At 35.7% G+C, this 20818-nt stretch overlaps 2 protein-coding genes across 3 annotated transcripts; one reads left to right on the top strand and one right to left on the bottom strand.

Moving 5' to 3' along the window:
• The first annotated feature begins 10888 nt into the window (after positions 1-10888).
• On the top strand, positions 10889-14593 carry LOC143603424 (O-fucosyltransferase 29-like). Of its 2 annotated transcripts, none has more exons than XM_077080212.1 (9): positions 10889-11236; positions 11367-11443; positions 11529-11617; positions 11681-11870; positions 11941-12122; positions 12202-12304; positions 12390-12721; positions 13618-14026; positions 14387-14593. In XM_077080212.1, exons 1-8 carry the CDS (start codon positions 10972-10974, stop codon positions 14000-14002), a joined length of 1623 nt encoding a protein of 540 aa, XP_076936327.1. In that variant the 5' UTR covers positions 10889-10971; the 3' UTR covers positions 14003-14026; positions 14387-14593. The 2 variants fall into 2 exon arrangements, with proteins under 2 accessions (XP_076936327.1, XP_076936328.1); XM_077080213.1 differs by lacking the exon at positions 14387-14593 and adding an exon at positions 14120-14139.
• Positions 14594-14869: 276 nt separating this feature from the next.
• Positions 14870-20387, bottom strand: LOC143603425 (protein SWOLLEN 1-like). Its single transcript, XM_077080214.1, has 13 exons — positions 19974-20387; positions 19643-19897; positions 19491-19555; positions 19340-19392; positions 19163-19264; positions 17696-19080; positions 17511-17619; positions 17267-17441; positions 17108-17175; positions 16932-17038; positions 15314-15970; positions 15141-15230; positions 14870-15063 (listed from the first exon to the last, which is right to left on the bottom strand). Exons 1-13 carry the CDS (start codon positions 20385-20387, stop codon positions 15034-15036), a joined length of 3510 nt encoding a protein of 1169 aa, XP_076936329.1. The 3' UTR covers positions 14870-15033.
• Positions 20388-20818: the final 431 nt, after the last annotated feature.

Genomic DNA, 20818 nt, shown 5'->3' with positions numbered 1-20818 from the left:
TGTGACAATTATAACCTCCACTAAGTTAAGACATTATTTTGAAACTCATACTATTGTTGTTAGAACTAACTATCCTATTAAAAGTGTACTTAGAAAACCAGAAATGTCTGGTAGGATGGCTAAGTGGGTTGTGAAGCTTAGTGCCTATGATATTCAGTATGAGCCTAAAACAGCCATTAAATCACAAGCACTTTGCAGACTTTGTGGCTGATTTTAGTAGTGGCATGCAAAAGGAAGCTGATCTGGAGGTCCAACAGCTTGAAGAGACCAAGGATCCTTGGATCCTCTTCACTGATGGTGCATCAAATGTAAGAGGAACAGGATTAGGAATACTACTAAAATCGCCACAGGGGGGCATAATACTCTAGTCCATAGCCTATTAGTTCCAAGCTACCAACAACGAGGTAGAATATGAAGCATTTATTGCAGGTTTACTTTCAGCTAAACAAATGAGGATCAGGTATCTTCAGGTTTACATAGACTCTTTATTAATAACTAACCAATTTAAAGGTTGTTACACTGTAAAAGGTGAAAATATGATCAAATATTTCGAAATTGTGAAGGAGTTAGCAAAATCTTTCGAAATGTTTGGTATTGTTCAGGTACCAAGAGAGAAAAATAATGGGGCAGATGCCTTAGCAAACTTAGGATCATCTTTGAAGATCCCAAATGACATAAAGATATCCATTATTCACATACTTTATCCGGCAATTGGGGAACAAGAAGCAATGGAGATAACAAAGGATTGTCCTGAAGAACTTAAGGATCCTTCATCCTGTCCAGAAGTAGGATCTTAGATCCTTCCAATCAAGAAATTCCTCCAAGAAGGAGAAATCCCTAAATGGGAAAATCCCCAAGCTTTCAGAATTAAGGTATCACAATTTATTATTTTACAGGATACTGTATATAGAAAATCTCTTGCATGTCCCTATTTAAGATGCATTGAAGATCCAGAAATACAAGAAGTGCTTAAAGACCCCCATGAAGGTGATTGTGGTAACCATACAAGGGGCAGAGCACTGTTCTCCAGGATACTTAGGACATGTTACTTCTGGCCAATAATGAAGAAGGATGGTATGGAGTATTCAAGGAAATGTGGTGTTTGTCAAATATATGGAAACATTCTTCATCAACCAGCAGAATTTATATAGCATATATCTTTTTCATGGCCTTTCATGAAATGGGGAATGGATCTTGTAGGCAAGCTACCCAAATCACCAGGTAATAACAAACCACAAAATAAATCAAATAAGAAGTAAAGAAATAAAAGAAGAAAATTTCATCCCACATTGGTGGAGGATAAAAAATAAGAGGCTTCCAACATGGTATAAATAGGAATGTAAGTTCTTGTCTCATACCGCTAGATTATAAAACTAGTGAGCTCTTTATAAGAAAGAAAACTCATATGTTAATATTCTTATACAACAAATCACACCCAGTGGTCCTAGCGGAGGGTACGAAGCACCAGAATGCGCACACACGGGCACGCGCAATGTGGCACTTTGATAGCGCACTTTGCACTTCGCACGCTCGCATCTTTTTTTGTGGAAAATTAAAATTTTTTAATAATCATCCCATCGCAATACGCGACACGTTTAGATTAGTCTCATCGCATTACGCGATGACGCGAGGTTGAAGTTACGCAGACAAGCCACGTGGTATGCCGCGTGGCATGCCACGTAGCCTACCTAGGGCTGACTCGGCAATGCTACAAGACTCATCGCGATACATGAGCCTTTTTTTATGACCATCGCGATACGCGACGGGTTCCAAAATCAGCTATAAGTAGAATGGAAACGGGACGTTAATTCTTGCACCACATTATATTTTCTCTCTGAAATATCTTAATATATATTAAGAAGATGGTGTAATACCCGAGTGATCATAGCGATATCCTATCTGATCGAAAGAAACTTATATACGCGAATCCAAAAGCTCTGCCTATCAAGGTAAGACATTGTGTCATCGTGTAAAGTTTCTAATCTCGTGATTGTCGTTATGATTATTAGATTTATACTAATATGGATATACTATATTGTGCTCAACCTAGGTGCTTAATACCAGGAAGCGTTCTTTAATTGTAAACTTGCAAGGTGAGATATTCGAGTTTTTGTACAAACTCACATTTGCGTGATACAACTATTTTTCCGACACTTCCATATTAATTTCAGAACCTGTAAAACTCATGGCAGATGGTCTAAATTGTTTCCAAATATATTTTTAAAGTACTTTAAATATATTACAGTGATTAAGTCTCTGTAGACTTACGGGATGGTTACTATCGGTATTGTGGGGGTTTTGTATACAAGGCTTGCCTACTGGTCTATTACACGTTATTTATTGGACAAGTGTTAGCCAATAAGTAATATGACCACAGTAATAGATATGGTCAAGTGACAAGTACCTTTCGGTAATTTGTAAGCAGGAAGATGTAAAAACATCTTAATGTTGTAAATGTAAAATAAGTCATTTACAAATTAATGTACTCACCAGTATTTCTTGCGAATCAAATATTTTAAATATGTTTCAGGTAACTTGTTAGAGACAAAGGAAGGATGCCTGCGGGCTTCCAGCTTAAATAAGTGGCTTGTCACCAGAATAAAGAAACGTTTTTTGTAAATTATGATTTATCCCTATAAAAATAATGTTTGTATCAAAAAGGGTTAAATTCCCAGTTTATAATAATACGAATCATGGTGTTTTTATAACATTGATCATTTTTTCTAAATACAATTCTGTTAAAATATTCCGCTGCAAAATAATATAATAAACACCGATACCACCAATCAATGTTCATGGCTTCCCTCCCAGAAAATGCATGCATTAACCTATGTATTAACCATACAAATAAGATTCTAACCACATGTGAAAATAAATACTATTTTCTTTTGGAGTTCGTTGTTTTATTGTTTTTTATTAACAGCATGAGTGAGCTCGTAGAAGCATTCGCAAACATATCCGTTAACACTATGGATATGGAAGAAGGAGAATCTAGTGAACAAGACCCAGAACCTATGATTTTTTAAGCATGACCCATGGAACAACTTGTAGAAGGACCAAAGCCCAAAAGAAGGAGAAGACTCAAGGATTGGCAAAGAGGAATGAGAAGAGGTAAGAAAGGAAGAATCATAGTCACACAACCACCACCACAACCTGAACCACCAACTGAACCACAACCAACTCACAACCAACTCAACCACAACCCCCTTCAACAATACCAATGCAGGAACGACTAGGCAGATGCCTACATGAGTGCGAAATTTTTCAACCAGTATTCAATGATATAGTTGTAACAATCTCCAGCAACCTGAACATTCCATCTCAGAACCCGGATAGTACACTTCCTCCTGATGATTTCATCAACCAAGCTCAGCTAGAGGAATGGTAGACAAACGACTAGCAGTATCATACAATGATGACAAACCCGTATGCGCCATTCCAGGTCGAAACTTCAAACTACCCCAATATGACACCGGAAATGACGACACAGCTCCGTCATTATGGGGAAGATTGATAAATGTTGGCAATAGACTGAGAAACATTGGGGAGAACATGACCTAGCAATACTATGATCGAGAACCGTATATATAAACCATATATATAATATTTATATGTTCATTATTGTAGTTTCTTTTGTGTAAAATATAGTGTGCATGTATATAGATTATATATAGGAAATGTAGATGTAAATTATCATGATGCATAGATATAAAAAAGAGTAATGTCGCAAAGATCGACGATTTTGACATATTATGTGTCTATGTGTTATTTATGCCTATGTGATATTAATATCCTACTTACTTTATTATTTGATTATGATATTAATAATTCCTTTCTTGTCTATAATTCAGATGTCGAATGAAGCTCTTTCTAATCAAAACAATCATGAAAATGAGCACACTCATGAAAACGAGCATAATCATGAAATTTCCAATCAAGAAAATCATCTGAATATGAATGCTATTGAAAATATGATAGCTTAGAAAATCGTTGAAGCAATTCCTTTAATTGTTGATGCTATGAAGCAACCTGGTTCTGTAATTAGGCATAAGACTGAGAGTAATAAATGAAAGTCTAACACTGAGACTAGTAACAATGTGAATGGAGGAAATAGAAACCCATTACCCAAAACGTTAAAAGTTCACGGTTGTACTTACAATGATTTATTGGCTTGTAAGCCAACCGAATTCTCTGGAAATGAAGGACCTATTTCAGCACTACGCTGGTTAGAAAAGACAGAAGCTATCATAAGAATCAGTAAATGTGTTGAAGAAGATAAAATATTATATGCTTCTAACCTCTTCATTAGTGAAGCAATAGAATGGTGGAACACAGTCCTCCAGTCAAAAGGAAGCAACATAGTCTATAGTATGACCTGGGAAGAATTTAAAGAAAGAGTAGAAAGGAAATTTTTTCCTCCTCATGAAAGGGAAAAGATTGTTACTATGTTCTTAAACCACAAGATGGAAGGTGTGAAGTGTCGTGAGTATAAGACAAAATTCTTCGAATATGCAAGAATGGTACCGGCTTTGGCTTCGCCAGAATAAGTACTAACTTCTCATTATATTTGGGGATTAGTAAGTGAAATCCGCGATCTGGTAAAGTCAGCTAGACCTCAGACTATTAAAGAAATAGTTGAGCTAGCCAATACCATGACAGACGGATTAATCTGAATTCAGGAAGAAAACAAAAAAGAAAGATCTAGCCCAAAATATTACCCAAGAATTTTGGAAGAAAGGAACAGAGCAATCCTATGCTCATCCTTTCTGTAGAATTTGCAGGAAGAGGCATTCAGGGAGATGCGCTTTTAAGAAAACTAAGTATTGCAATTATTGCAAAATGGATGGACATACGGATGAAGAATGTAGAAGAAAAGAAAGTCGTGTTGGCTACAACTGTGGAGAACCTGGCCACATCCGTCCAGAATGTCCAAAGCTGATAAAGGTGCCTGACAACAAAGTAAAGAACACAAATGGACCTAAGAAGAATGAACGAGCTTTTCAGCTTACTGCACAAGAAGCAGCAAGGATTCCAGACGACATTGTGTGTACGTTTCTTATTAATAACGTTTACGCTAAAGTATTGTTTGATTCCGGAGCAAATCAAAGTTTTATAAACACGAAGTTTTGCAAAGCCCTAAATTAACCATTAATCAAACTTAATCAAGTCTACACGGTAGAAATGGCCGACGGAAATTCCATTCATATTCATGAAGTACTTTAAGAAGAAAACATAAACTTATTAGGCCACAAGTTTAAAGCAAATTTACTCGCAATGAATCTAGCTGGATTCGATGTCATATTAGGAATGGACTAGTTAGCAGCCAATCATGCTCGAATCCTATGTAATACAAATTCTGTTGAAATTCGCACGCCAACAGAAAAAATCATTACAATTCAGGGAGATAAAATATCAAAGCCTAGGAAGTTCATATCAGTAATGAAAGCGGTAAACTATCTAAGGAAACAAGGCGTAGTATATGTGATTTCTGTAATCATTAGCGCCAAAGGAAAAGAGCTAAAAGAAATTCCGGTAGTATCAAAATATTTTGACGTCTTTCCAGAAGATATACCTGGACAACCGCCTGATCGTGAAGTTGAATTTAGAGTCCATATAATACCAGGAATAGTGCCAGTTTCTAAAGCACCATATAGTTTAGCGCCAATAGAGATGTTAGAATTGAAGAAGCAATTAGATGAATTGCTAGAAAAAGGTTTCATGCGACCTAGCTCATCACCCTGGGAGCACTTGTATTATTTGTCAAAAAAAAACAAAAGATGGATCAATGCGTATGTGTATTGATTATAAAGAATTGAATAAAGTCACAATTAAGAATCGCTATCCCTTATCGAGAATTGATGATTTATTCAATCAACTCCAAGGAGCTCGATATTTTTCTAAAATCGATTTACGCTCGGGATACCATCAATTAAAAGTACAAGAAGAAGATGTTCCTAAAACAGCTTTTAGAACAAGATATGGTCATTATGAGTTTACATTCATGTCCTTTGGTTTAACCAATGCACCAGTTGCATTCACGGAGATGATTAATCGAATATGTAAATCATATTTGGATAAATTTGTATCGTTCTTATAGATGATATACTCACTTATTCCAACACCAGTGAAGAACATGTCAAACATCTTCATACACTTTTGACACTATTGAGAAAAGAGAATCTTTACGCTAAATTCTCAAAGTGTGTATTTTGGTTACAAGAAGTACAGTTTCTAGTACCTTTGATTAACCATGAAGATATTCACATGGACCCTGCCAAAATAGAAGCTATTAATAATTGGGAAATTCCTAAAACTCATACAGAAATTCAAAGTTTCTTAGGATTAGCAGGATGCTATAGACGCTACACTCAAGATTTTTCCCGAATAGCAGTTCCGTTAACCAAGTTAACGTGTAAGAATGTCAAGTTTAAATGGGGACCTAAGCAAGAAGAAGCTTTTGTAACTTTGAAGCAAAAGTTAACAAATGCCTCAATACTTGCACCACCAGAAGGAACTGAAGATTTCGCAGTTTGTTGTGATGCTTTTAAATCAGGATTGGGATGTGTACTAATGCAATGTGAAAAAGTTATTGCTTACACATCTAGACAACTAAAGAAGAATGAGGAGAATTACACAACACATAACTTAGAATTGGGAGCAATATTTTTTTCTCTAAAGATCTAGAGACACTATCTATATGGTAGTAAGTTTACTGTATTCACAGATCATAAAAGTTTAAAATATATTTTTGGGCAAAGGGACCTTAACATGAGGCAAAGACGTTGGATGTAAATTCTTAGCGACTATGATTTTGAAATCCAATATCATGAAGGTAAGGCTAATATAGTAGCCGATGCATTAAGCAGAAAAGAGCATGAGAAACATAAAAGAGTGTGAGCCCTATGGTTATAACTTCAAAACAATTTAATTGATGAAGTAAAGAATGCTCAGAAACAAGCAATAGAAGAAAATAATATTGTTGATGAGAAAAGAAATGGTACCATTGATCTACTTGTCAAAGGAAATGATGAAATTCTCCGAATGAGGAACAAGATCTGGATACCAATCATAGGAAGATTACGAGAAAAGATTCTTGAAGAATCCCATAAATCCAAATACACAATGCATCCGTCTCACATTGAGGGCAATGTAAAACTTAAGTGTGGGGATAGGGAATTGATGTTTTAAATGTACTTATAAATGACAAAAATAAAATTAAAGAAAGGTTTAATAGAAAAATTAAATAAAAAAAGAGTAAAAGAGTTTTAAAGTGTCCCTTGTTTTCAAATTTTTCTACATTAAACAGGAAATGATAGTATTACCTAGTGTTTTTGACAATCTCTTGGTGTTTTCTTAATATATATATATATATATATATATATATATAATAAATCAGAACAATTGCGTATATAATTTGGGATGTGTCGGTAGGGCCAACTAATGCTGAAAAGTTTCCCTTTAGTATTTTAATTCTACCTTAACAGATTCATAAGTTTTGTGGGTTCTCATCTTGGGGGGAAGTGGCGAAGCTAAAATTCAATATGATATAGGAAGAATTACCGTAATCTTTTTACTTTGAGGTGGTGAGAATTGGGTGCACTTAAAATCCAACACACCACTCGTTTTTATGAAAATAAATTGAGTGGTGGCGCCCCGCCAAAAATCCATCTTTTCACGAGCTTAGATTTAGTTATATATTTAGGGCATTATTAAAACAGACAGGAAAAAAAAGAAAAAAGAGTAAAAAAGTTTTTAAAAAATAAAAGTTGTCGAATAAAGTTCAAATAAAAAAGCATCCAAAAATAGCAAAAGAGGCCAAAGTTGTCCATACTAGACAGGGTTGAGAGTTTACGCGTTGCCAAGGGGATAGTGACTCTGAGGTTATCGCTATTGGGGCTTGAAAGTTCTTAGTCAATAAATAAAATTTTATGTTTATATAGGACAAAATCCAACAATATGTAAGATCTGCTCGTATGACCATCACATGACTAATCATTTATAATTCCATCTAATGCACTTTCTTCTTACCATTAAAGAGTCATTTGCTTACGGTGATTTGTCGGACCATTTTGCATCAACTCTAGCCTAGCTAGCCCTCTATGTTTGAGATACAGTTAAGATTAGCTGCCACTCTTGAGTGAGGATTTCATAGGATTATTAATGATAATTTGAACTTAATGTTATATGCTACTGGGGGCTCGATGGGTTGGTGGCTGGGTTTAAAGTGGATCAATATATCGGCAATCGTGGTTAATACGTCAATTTGTTACTGATGCTTTAATAAAATAAACTAATAAATAAACCGAGAGTTGTTATTTTCTTCTTGGGTATAATCCTGTGCAGATTACTTATTCAGGGACGAAAAAGGTTTAAGTGTGGGGATGTTTGATGTGCTATGAAATACACACATATTCGAGCTTGTTTTGTCATAATTTTCATTGTGTTTTAGCATTTGTTTATCCGTTTTTTATGGTGTTTACATGTTTTTGTTTAATATAGGATCATGGGTTAAGAGAAGAAGTCTTAAAGTGAAAGATAGCGTTCACCCGAGGATTGGATCGAAGACGATGTGCGTATACGAGTTTTAACGAGTAAAATAAGCGAATAACGAAAAACGATGTCCCGAAGGCCTGGCCGCGCTACGCGACCAGGCGGGCCTTTCTATTCATGCTATGCGGCATCCCACATGTCCCAAGGCTGCCAAGAATGTTCAAGAATCAGCTACCCTGTCTATTTTGTTTTCTAGTGGGCCTTGTGGGCTTGTTTTAACCTTTTTTATATTAGGAATGAGGTGTTTAAACATATATATAAAGGGTTTATACCATATGAACGAAATTATCACCATTCCATCAGCCACCACACCTGTTCTAGGGGAGAAATAAAGGATTACGAGCTTACGGTTTTACCTTTTATCCTTTGGTTGTCGGTTTTGAGTATTTTAACGATTTTAAGTTCGTTTTTGGTTTTTAATCATTCAAACCTTTTGTAATCAGATTTATATGAACATTTCATCACTTATATATATATTTGCTACTGTTCATTGATTATGATTGGCTAGATTGGTTATAAACGCCTAGGTTTGTTGTTTAACGGTTAATTTATTAGTTTTCGGGTGATAATATTGTGTTTGATTTTGTATTATTGTAAAGTTCATAATTTGTGATATTATTCCATGAACCTTGGTGACATTAGATGTATTTTAGGTTTCATGAGCCCCGAGTAGTTGATTATTGCATGAATTTGTTTCGTGTAGTCGTTAATTGCTAGTTCGGTTAATACTGAGTGTGTTGATTGATTGTGGTAGACGCGTGTCATTAGGGTTTGTGTTTCTTGAATCATTTAGGTTAGTAGGGTCATCCTCTTTGAGTTGGACCAAAACCTTAGGGGTTAGCTTATCTCTCTGCTTTAGTTGATTTAGTTACCTGTTGCGAGACCACGTGCGGTTTTCTAGCTATCGACTAGGTTAGTTTGTAAGTTGAGTTATATTATCCTTATTATTGAATTACCCATCTCTTCCTAGGTTTGTAATTAGCTCAAGCCTTAGTGAGGATTGTTATTTTGATATGGACCAAGTAATAAATCATTATGGTACGTAAATAAACAACCGTAAATTAAAAAGCTAAATAGACGTTGTTAGGGTTTTTTTGGTAAAACTGACCGTAGGGACCTAGTTGCCTTGATTCCATCTATCTTAGTTCATCTTTAGAAGCCAGTTTCAAACACTTGTTAGCACCTGAGCCATCTTACACTCGTTAAGTCATCTTACCTAGGTGATTCGTTTTCTTATTATCGTTAAATCTCATTAATTTTCCAGTTAGTTTCGTTAAGTTTCACAGTTAGTTAAGTTAAGTTAGTTAAGTTAATTTAGATATATAAGTTAAACAAATATATTATTTAGGCAGGACTTGAGTAGGGTTAGTAATCTGAGCCACCTCACGTGTCTTTGTGTTCGATACTCAGACTTCCTTAGTCTTTACTACATACGATCGGTACACTTGCCGGTTGTGTGAACTTGAGTTAGGATATTCCATTTTAATTTAAAGCTTAGTTGTGTGTTGTAGTATTCATAGATACATTTTCGAACCTTATTATTAGTATTATTATTAAAGATATAAAAATGGCTAATATATTATTCCACATAAAATGGTTTTTATTTATATAACTAAATAACAAGCTAAAAATAATAATAATAATAATAACTACTTTATCACTTGCTTAATCATTGATTTATATTTAAAATTAAATTATTAATAATAATAATAATAATAATAATAATAAGGAAAATTGGATTTTAATAATATCAACTTAATGCAGTTGGCCGATAATAATCCCAACTTTGAAAATAGCTGTCACTGGTCCCAACTCGAATGAGAATACGAATCGATTGATTTAAAACTTAACTCGAAACGACTCTTCAAACAACTTGATTTTTGTTAATTAAAAGTTTAAACACCGGAATTGAAGCAACTTTTGGTCGTTTGGACCACCATTTGGAGGTAAGTTTATATAAATTGACTCGTATCCTCATTCCGATCAAAAGCCCTAAAATATCAGTTTGAAATATAGAAAAAAGTCAACGTTGTTAAGTTTTTTTTAACGGATGTCCAATAAAAACAAATAGTGTGAAAGTTAGGACCACTGACAGCTATTTTCAAAGTTGGGATTATTATTGACCAACTGTATTAAGTTTGGATTATTAAAATCCAATTTTCCTAATAATAATAATAATAATAATAAGTTTGGATTATTAAAATCCAATTTTTCTAATAATATTAATAATAATAATAATAATAATAATAATAAAGGCAGATTGATTCTCTTGGCCTGTGATGCATTTAGACATTACCATCCAATAACCCAAATATTTGTTGAATTTGTTCCTCTCAAAAACCCTAATTAGGGTTTGGTATCGCATGTAATTGAAGAAGCAAATGTAATGTAATATGAAATTGAGGGGATGTAATAATCAGAATGAGCATAGAAATGAAGGAATCAAAAAAAGGCCGGCAGAGTAAAAAGGTGAAGAAGCAGCGGACGGTGGTTTGTGGTGTGGTGTTGTTCGCTTTAGGTCTGATTTCGTTGTTCACCGGACACGTGGCATCCAATCTTGAGTGGTACTCCCAGAAGCATTATTATTATAATAAAGGATTAGGAGGCCATGGACCAATTGATATCTGGAGATCTAAATCTTCAAACTTGTATTATGCTTGCAGTCAAAGAAGCCCTCTTTACGCCCGTAACTTACTTTCATTATTATTATTATTATTATTATTATTATTATTATTATTATTATTATTATTATTATCATTAACACTTGCTTACTTTTACCAGCCCCTTAGCTTGTCCTTGTATGGTTTCTTTCTCAGCTCCTCCTCATGAATCACTCTCAAATGGCTATCTTCTTATCGCTGCTAGTGGCGGATTAAACCAACAACGAGTTGGAGTAACCATTCTTTTCTTTTTCTCTTTTTTTTTTAAACTTTACTTACTTAATAATAATATGTATGTATGTCTTTCTTTCCACACAGATAACTGATGCTGTTGTTGTTGCCCGTGTTTTGAACGCTACTTTGGTCGTTCCTCAGTTGGATCATCATTCCTTTTGGAAAGATGATAGGTGATTCTGTTTCTTAAAAGTTATAACACATTATTACCTGCTTCTTATATGATTTCTTTGCAGTGACTTTGCAAACATCTTTGATGTCGATTGGTTTATATCTTTCCTTGCAAAGGATATCCCTGTTGTCAAACGCGTCCCAGACACCTACATGCGTTCACTTGACAAACCCCCCTATACCATGCGCGTCCCACGCAAATCAGAACCTCAATACTACCTCCATGAAGTTCTGCCCACACTCTTGAGACGACACGTGAGTCTTCAATTTCAACCTTTTTATTTACAGGTCGGGCAAATTATCATGCGTTTTAATTATGTTTCAGGTTGTTCAACTCACAAAGTTTGATTATAGGCTTGCTAATGACCTAGATGAAGAACTACAAAGGTTACGTTGTCGGGCAAATTATCATGCCTTTCGTTTTACAAAACCGTTGCAGAATCTTGGTCATAAGTTGGTGATGAAAATGAGAAACATGGCAAAACGTTACATTGCTGTTCACTTACGGTGTGTGTCTCACTTTATTGCTCATCTGATGGTTATTTTTATCTTTTCGTCTAATAACTCTTTATGAATTTTGTAATAGGTTTGAACCTGATTTTCTTGCATTTTATGGTTGCTACTATAATGGTGGTGAAAGAGAGAAACAAGAGTTCGGTGAAATAAGGAAAAGATGGACAAATTTGCCCGTGAGCTTTCCGTTCTAAAAAGTCTATTGGTTAAAATTCAAGGTTTATGATTTTTTTTTAAAGTTAATTTTCCTTTCAAAAATAGGAAGCAGGTCTCGATGGGGACCCACGAAAACGAGGGAAGTGTCCCTTAACGCCTCATGAGGTAGGGCTAATGTTGCGTGCACTCGGTTTTAACAACGACACATACATTTTCGGCGCGTTTGGTGAAATATATGGCGGTGAAGAAACTTTGCAGCCTCTTAAAAAACTTTTTCCAAATTTCTACACGAAAGAAATGTTGGCTGATCAAGAACTCCAACCGTTTCTTCCGTTTTCGTCTCGTTTAGCTGCCATTGATTACATTGTTTGTGATGAGAGCGATGTATTTGTCACAAATAATAATGGGAACATGGCAAAAATCCTTGCGGGTCGAAGGTATGTATGCTCAAATATTCATTATATTATTATTTTGGCAAATTATTGTTAGGGGTGTAAACGAGCCGTGTCGAGCCTGAGACCAAGCTCAATTTGTTTTAGGCTCTATTTCTAAAGCTCGAGCTCAGCTTGGGCTCAGCTTGTTTATTATATATTACTTAATTTATATACATGTATAATTATAATGTATATTTTATTTATAGTTTTTATATATTAACATAATATATATTATTTAGTTATTTTATCATATTTGCTATATATATTATATATTATAAAAGCACATACTAATGTACTAAATAAAAATTATATAAATAATAGGACTTGTTTAGGCTCGGATCCCTATCAAGCTTGATAAGTGAAGCTTGGGCTCAGGCTTGTTTAGGAAACAAGCTTATTTTAAGGCTCGAGCTCGTTAAAGCTCGGCTCGATTCTTGCTTTTAGCAAGCTGAATGCTGATCTCGAGTAGCTCACTAGCGGCTTGACCTGCAATACTCTTTTGCCCATTTTTTTGATAAAATAAAATAATCTGTTAATTATGATTGCATAAACAGTGTTATAATAACAATCTAAACCAATAAAATGAAAAGGAGTTTGTAATTTTGTATGTAAAAGTAGACTGTTCAAACGGACTTTGAGTAGATCGTTAATATTTAATTTATTTAAAGATTCATATTTTTGTAATATTTTTTGTAGTCATAGTTAATCTATTCATATTTTAATTTTGTTATAAATGGGTATTCGTACTAATGTGCCAGCCCAGTCTGACCAGGTCCTTGTTGACCCGAAACCCCTTCTAACCCACCCGTCTTAAATGATTTGCGAGGCTAGTTGCAATTTCTTTTGTTTTCTAATTATATCCTGCCAACTAAAGGGTTCTTTGAATATGGTGTTTGAAGGAGATACATGGGTCATAAAAGAACCATTAGACCGAATGCTAGAAAGCTGAGTGCTTTGTTCATGCAACGAGAGAAGATGACGTGGGCCACCTTTTGTAATAAAGTGAAATCGGCTCAAAGGGGGTTTATGGGTGAACCGAATGAGATTAGATCCAGACGGGCGGATTTCCATGAATACCCTTCTTCGTGTATATGTAAGAAACCGTTCAATTTAACGGATGTTGATAACCAAACGGACTCTGAATATGGGAGGAATGAAGAGGATCAAGGTGTGAATAGTACAACACAAACACACGGAATGATAATAAACGGAGTCGTGATGAAAGATGCATCGTTGTCATCATCACAAGAAGAGAAGGAAGATGATGACTTTTTGGCTGACTAGGTCCAACCGAGAAACCTGATAAAGGTATGCGTTTTACTTTTTTATTCCTTATTAGGATTGTAAATGAAGAAAAAGCTTGTTTATATAAAGGGTCAACAACTTTGGTCTATTTTTCAGAAAAATAGAACCTTCAAATTTTAATTCCAAGGTAATCGCGGTAACTGGTTTCCTAGTGCCATGTCCGTGTTATGTTAAAAAAAGTCAACATGGTCAAGTTAGCTAGCACGTATTCATAATGACATGTTATCATGTGTCAGATTACCTCAGTTGATGGTCTTTACCAAGTTTTCAGGTAGATAATGATCGTTGGCAGCTAGAAATGCAGCGTGATTGTTTGAAACAAAATATGAAATTTTGAGTGTTGGTATTATATGGTGCGTGCAGGCAGGATTTTGTCAAGTGGCAGCTGCGGTAGGTGTTGGATCCACAAGAGTTTCTATGTTGTAAATGATAAACTGAAACAGAAGAGAGACTTAGTTGTTCAATATATAGTATTAGACTATTAGCTTTCTTCTTGTCTTTTTTACATTAACAAAGGAATGTAAAGATTTTATCATCATAGCTTCAAATGTTATTGTATGCTTTACAGCTTTAGTCCCTTATGAAAATAAACAAGTATTTTTAGTGTTATTCTCAGGTGCTTTTATTCAGATATTATAATTAATATTAATATTAATCTGGCCTTCGTTTTCCAAAATATAGTATCTGGCCTGGTCAAAGAAATTAGTATTTCTTTCAAACTCAGTTAGTTAATATCTTTTCTTTTAAAGTTCTCCTTAATTTCCTTTCTTTTATGTTGTTAATTATTTTTCTCGGGACAGAGAATCTCACCAAGCTAATTGAAGAAAAATAATATAAAGTGTTGATAATTAATGATTAGACTGAATAAAATGGTGTCTAGACATCCATCCATCCATCCATCCATCCATATACAGCAAACACCTTAGACTAACAAACAAATTCTAGAAAAGCCTTTCTTAAAATTCATGTATCTTCTTAGTTACACAACACAAACACACATCACTAACTAACTAACTGTTCTCCTTCCTTTTTGCCATTTCCTGTTCACAAACAAATCCACAACAAAATACATTCATGCCATTATAAAAAAATATATAATCTTTTATTTGTAATCTACCTTTTGGATTTGAGTAACCTTTCTTAGAGTTGAATGTAAAACAGCAGGTATCTTTGAAATACTCATAGAACTCTGCAACCCTTCTAACAACTGTAATAATCATTCAAGACAACACTCAACACACTTAGTCACACCTGCCAACTAAATATAAGCATTCACAATCAGTGACTCACCCTTGATGTCGGCTGAATTCTGCGGTTTGATCTACGCGGCTCACCAACTTCTGAAACTGATTTTTCAACTTTCGCTGATTTGGCCGGTGCAAATTTTCGCCTATTCAGCCTCTCAGATTTATCATCAATACTGGAAGAAGACCCGTGATCCACTTCGACTTGTTGACCCCGCTGGTTTTCACCATCACTAACAGAATCCAGACTGCTTTTGTTGGTTGTAGATTTAGTAGATAACGTTCTAACAGACAGAACCGGCGGTTTTCTAGAACTGTTTTTCCATCCTCGGGATCCAGGTGGATGAGGGATTAAGTATCTGGTAAACTTGATTGAATCGTGTGGTGTAGTATTGGACCCGTCAGCAACGTAATGTTTGCTAACATCCATAAATTTTTGATTTTTGCCAGGTTTTGGAAGGCCAAATGTTACTCGTGGACCTTCTTTTTGTAAACCGCTTCTCATTGTTCTATTAGTGCTGATCTTATTGTCTTTAGTACTGCCGATGTTAAATATGCTCTCTTGGGCTGATAAAGATAGTGGTCTTGTTTCTTCTTGTTTTCTTGGGTCAACAAGGTCAATGCTTTCTGATGGCCCGGGTTTTCTTTTACCATCCATGATAGGACTTCCCAGTTTTAACCGCTTTTCCTGTTGCGTATTGCCCTGTAATTATATATAAACTCTAGCTTAGACAACACACGAAACACAAGGTTTACTTCCATGGTGACACAGTGGGCAGGTAGAGAAATGGGTCAAAGAATGAACTTTTGCCTTATGGTACAAATGTGGTCAGAATGGCATAGGGTAGCTGTTAAAAATGTGTGACTTGCTCAGAAGAAGCTTGTTCGAAACTGGCTCTTTTATAAACGAGCCGATCTGAGCCAGATCGGTCTGTCAAACATTAAACGAGCCAAGCCCGAGCCAAGATCAGCTCAGCTCGTGGCTCGCTTGTTTAAATCAAATCCCACTTTATGTGATGCCATTTACGTGTAACTTTAAGGCGTGTTACATTTCTTATTAAAAACAGTCTGAAAATGTTCTTAATATTGAAAATTCTCATTTCGCTCATTTAAATGTAAATAAACTACAAATTATGTTTATAATTTTGCACTGTGTGTATCTTACATATACTTTTTAGTTTATATATATATTGGATCAAATACAAATGACTTTTATCATGAGAAGTCTACAAATAACTAGAGTAATTATGTTAACACAAGAGTAATTATTATTACACTATATAATTTTTATAACATAATTACTCTAGTTCAAAACTGTAATTACTCTAGTTATATATATATATCAATGTGTGTAAAATATGAGAAGTTAAAAACATCTTAAAAATTAACAAAATAAACGAGTCAGCTAGACGGGCCTCGAGCTTTTCACGAGCCGGATCTCTTTCAGTTTCTTCTGCTCAGCTCCCTAGAATGGCAAGCCTTTTTGTCCACAGTTTTTGAAGTATTGTTTTTACCATTACGGCATTACCATTGTTAGGAGGTTCTATGAACATTTAACCAATTTGAATCATTTCCGTTTAAGCTGGCCTTTTAGTTTGCCCATTGAAGATAAAACAATCCCAAAATTGACCAATTCATAATTCATGAAAGGATGTAAAACTGACCGGGGAAGAAAGACCTTTTTCAGATGTCTGACACATAACCCACTTGCCATCCTTCCAGACGAGAGGTGGTCGTACAAACCATGACCGAACAACTAATGTCTCTCCTTCTGCAGATATGCATAATGAAAGATAAAATAACCTGATTCTACAATCAGAACTTGTTTTTATTTAAATACCTGGAAATTTAACAGTTAATGAAGTAGCATCAAGTTTGCTTGTCTCCATCACAACTCCCTCACGCCAACTGCAAAAGAAAAACACTAATGTATTCAATATCACACAAGCATAAGCAGCACAACCAAGGTACTATCTTTTTTTCATTTAAATAAACATACTGATTTTGCATCCAGGCGTCAATTCGATCTCCACTAGACCACAAAAAATCGGTTGAAGCCGTCCTACGTCTCTTTCTAGTCCCTTGCATGGTAGTTACAGGATGAGCTAGACGTATCTTGGGTGCCTCACTGCCCACAACTTCAAGTGGCAGCCATTCCTTCAATTTCCCTGAACCTACTTTGTAATAATAATAGTAAGCATCAAACACATTTTATAAGCTCAAAACTTCAATTAACATATCACCTTCATTTGATTGGATATCCGTATAAGAAACAAGGATTTTTACGTCTTTCAAGCTTAATACATTAGCTCCAAACCAGGCACGTTTATATTTATCATCATCCTTGTACACCTAAAAACATAAGTATGTTAATCTTATGATAATGAAAGAAACAAGTGGCAGTTTGGCATTGGTTCAACAGTCTTACCTCAACAAGACAACCTTCTTTGATATCACTCTCTTTCATGTTCCCCGAAGAAACTTTAGACTCGGGTTGACCAACAATAGAGGTATCAGTTGACATGTTCTCTGATTCAGGTACAGCCCCAATGGTTTTCAAAACCTCAGGACCTTTGCGATTCTTCATCAAATCCCCACTAGAACTTTTAGCTAGATTTTCTTTATCAGGGGCAGTTTCGGTATTCCTTTTGTCAGTAATATTCGAATTTTCTGAAACTAAAGCTTGCTGCTTGGATGCTAACCGGGGAGTCTTCCAGTAATCCCCGGGACCACCTTCAACCAAATCTTTTAAAGAAAACGGTTCACTCATTCCAACAATTTTTCCCGCTTGAGATACTGCTTCAGCCGCCAGCTCAGAAGCTTTTACAATGGCATCAAGGTTTTCAGCATGTTTTGAGGAAGCTGATGCAAGATTATGACTGCTGTTTAAACTGTTGACCATCAATCTTGCTTGTTCAGCAAAATCTGATGCAATTTTAGCAGCAGCCGCTGCCACCTTGGCAACAGAAGCTGCAGCTGCTGAAGAAACAGCTGAAGATACTAGCTTTGCTTCATCATTGGAATTCAAATTCTTATCATACCGCCGTCTTTCCACCTGGCTCCATACACCTTTGCAATGAAACATTGCATTATCAGCATGCTCAGCAGCTTCCTTTGCTTGTATCTTAGACTCCTCAACTTTCTCAACGTTTTGATCACCATTTTTAGCATATGGAGTTTTAGATGGCATGAAAGCAGGCATTGAAACCACAACCGGTGTTGAACAAGGAATACCAACAATTTCAATACCCTTTTTCTTCTTTCTGCTCTTTGACTCACTAAAAGGTTGGTCAGATGACACAGTTGACCTTTTCACGCCAGACATGGAAGAAGCCTCTGGAAAAACAATAGGAGAAGAATTGAGAACGGGTGGGTTAGATGTATGTTTAACCACCGAACCACCTGATTCTTTAGCCGGGGTTAATTTAACTGACTCAGTTATAGGCAATGAAGAAAAATGAGGGGTGGGGTTAAAAGTAGAAATTGAGGAAGCAGCTAACCATTGACCAGAAAATGGACCTTGAGTTAACCAAGAAGAGTTATAATTTGGAATGGGTGGAGTTTGATAAGTAGGGCGTAGAGGTGAGAGTGTTTGGTGAAAATCAAAACGAGCAGGCTTTGCAATTGCACTAGACTGTAGATTATCAGAAAGGGTAGTTGGATTCCATAGAGGCGATGAGAAGGGAATCATGGGACTAACAAATGGTGGGGTCCCCTTGTTGTTTGGTCCTCCAATAGGTGAAGATGGAATTTTGTTTTGGACAGAAGCTTGTTTAATTACTTGATCAGATCTGTTACCTGCATCTCTAGTGTCTGAATATGATACAAATAGGAGTTATGCTATGTCTTTGACCTGTCGAATGGAAAAAATAAGTAGCCGAATATCATGAGGTACCTGATCTTGGTTGGATAGGAGTACTAGGTTTGGGCTGGGATTTCTGGATATTCAGTCTTTCTAGACAAGCGCGCCAAACACCCTCCCAAATTCTTACACCATCTGTATATAAAACACATGAGAATTAACAATGGGATGAATCAATATGTAACAAGACTAACATGTTATTGCACTAACCAGACTGCCCAAATGCAGCAACCATATGACTTTCTTCAGGTGGAGATCCTGATCTGCAAGCAAAATCATGACCAATGTTTCATTAATGCACAGTAAAATCATGACGCATGAAGAAACTAACAGCATGTACATATATTAATGGAGTACTTACATCAATGATCCATAAACCAATATTTGTGCACGCAATTGCACTTGTTGATTATCAGTAAACGGCTGCTGAAACATAGAAGTTGAATTATTCAAATCTGGAATATTTGGAGGTTGAAGAACCCCAGGTTTTATGACATTCTCATGGGACCTAACCTCTTCAGAACGAGTAAATTGACTTGTTGCAGGTGGAGTTAACAACACAGGTGTTATTTCTCCTCTTGCAAGAGGTGTTCCTTTGTTGGCACTTTCCTTACCAAGTGATTTTCGTCTCGGTTTACGCTCGGTTTTTCCTTTGACTCCTGTTTGAGAGGTCAAAGCACTAGGATTCTGAGGACTAACAGAAACTTGATGAAACTTGTTAGGGTCCATTTGGTTGGTGCTAGAATCTTTTGAAGGCCCCCCTGTAATCTACACATGAATCCATGTAAAGGAAATGTGATATAGATGAGATGAACACATAAAGCATAGATGTGAACTAAGGTACCTTTGGCAAATTAGTAACTTTATATGTAGGATATGATATGGAAGCCTTGCCATCTTGTCCAAGATCAGCCCTTTTATTGACCTCAATAGTTGAGTTTTTTTCTTCTGGTGTAACATTACCTAAAGAAACAGGCTGCACGGAACTAGCATGTTCCATGTCATCAGATGGAGGAGCTGCATCAACAAATGTCTGTTCAATCTGGGTTTCAACGGGTGTCATGCAATGAGCATCAATCTGATGTACAGGTATATTATCCTGGTGCACTAAACTCAGGCCAAAAATGGGAGATTTTGGTTGGTCATCACTTTCAGGTGTAGCTGTGTCAGGAGATGAGTTTTGAGAAGTAGGATCGTTTAAGTTGGTTTGAGCAGACGGGTGATCGAAAACGGATATTTCAGATTCTTTTGGATCCATGGGTATAGTTAGTGGCTTATCAGAGCATACATTGAATATTCCTGGTTGTGTTGTTGTTGAGCAAGAAAGACCTTGTTTTGAACTACTAAAGTATTAAAAGTCAAGTGGTCAAAGTCATCATCATCATCAATATCCCTAGAGACAGAGAGTAAAGTAACCCTAATTTACTACTAGAGCAACACCAAATCACAAGTTGTTTAAAGGAAACAATAATAATAAGTAGTGTTGTAAAACAGAAGCTACCTCCCTCCATTACCTTTAATCTTCTTCTTCGTCCTCCTTCATAACAAACAAAGTCCAAGCCCTAATTGTTGCAATCAACGTAGACAGCCAACTGAAACTCACCTAAATAAAGTGATGATGATTTTGAACAAGATAAGTATACAATAACCTCAAACTCACTCTCACTCTTCTTTACAGACAGACAGACA

Source organism: Bidens hawaiensis, unplaced genomic scaffold, assembly GCF_021521415.1.
Source record: "Bidens hawaiensis isolate Kalapana, Puna unplaced genomic scaffold, B.hawaiensis_p1.1 tig00061576_1, whole genome shotgun sequence".
In the NCBI taxonomy this organism is placed as follows: Eukaryota; Viridiplantae; Streptophyta; class Magnoliopsida; order Asterales; family Asteraceae; genus Bidens; species Bidens hawaiensis.
Note: the sequence above shows the minus strand (reverse complement) of the source record. Positions and strands in the feature narration are given on the sequence as shown.

Coding starts and splice junctions, on each gene's coding strand:
- LOC143603424 (XM_077080212.1), top strand. CDS start 10,972: ATGAGCATAGAAATGAAGGAATCAAAAAAAGGCCGGCAGAGTAAAAAG. Junction 11,237..11,366: donor AAGAAGCCCTCTTTACGCCC/GTAACTTACTTT, acceptor TTTCTTTCTCAG/CTCCTCCTCATGAATCACTC. Junction 11,618..11,680: donor TCCTTTTGGAAAGATGATAG/GTGATTCTGTTT, acceptor ATTTCTTTGCAG/TGACTTTGCAAACATCTTTG.
- LOC143603425 (XM_077080214.1), bottom strand. CDS start 20,387: ATGGATCCAAAAGAATCTGAAATATCCGTTTTCGATCACCCGTCTGCT. Junction 19,393..19,490: donor TTGGTTTATGGATCATTGAT/GTAAGTACTCCA, acceptor TTTTGCTTGCAG/ATCAGGATCTCCACCTGAAG. Junction 19,265..19,339: donor TGCTGCATTTGGGCAGTCTG/GTTAGTGCAATA, acceptor TTTTATATACAG/ATGGTGTAAGAATTTGGGAG.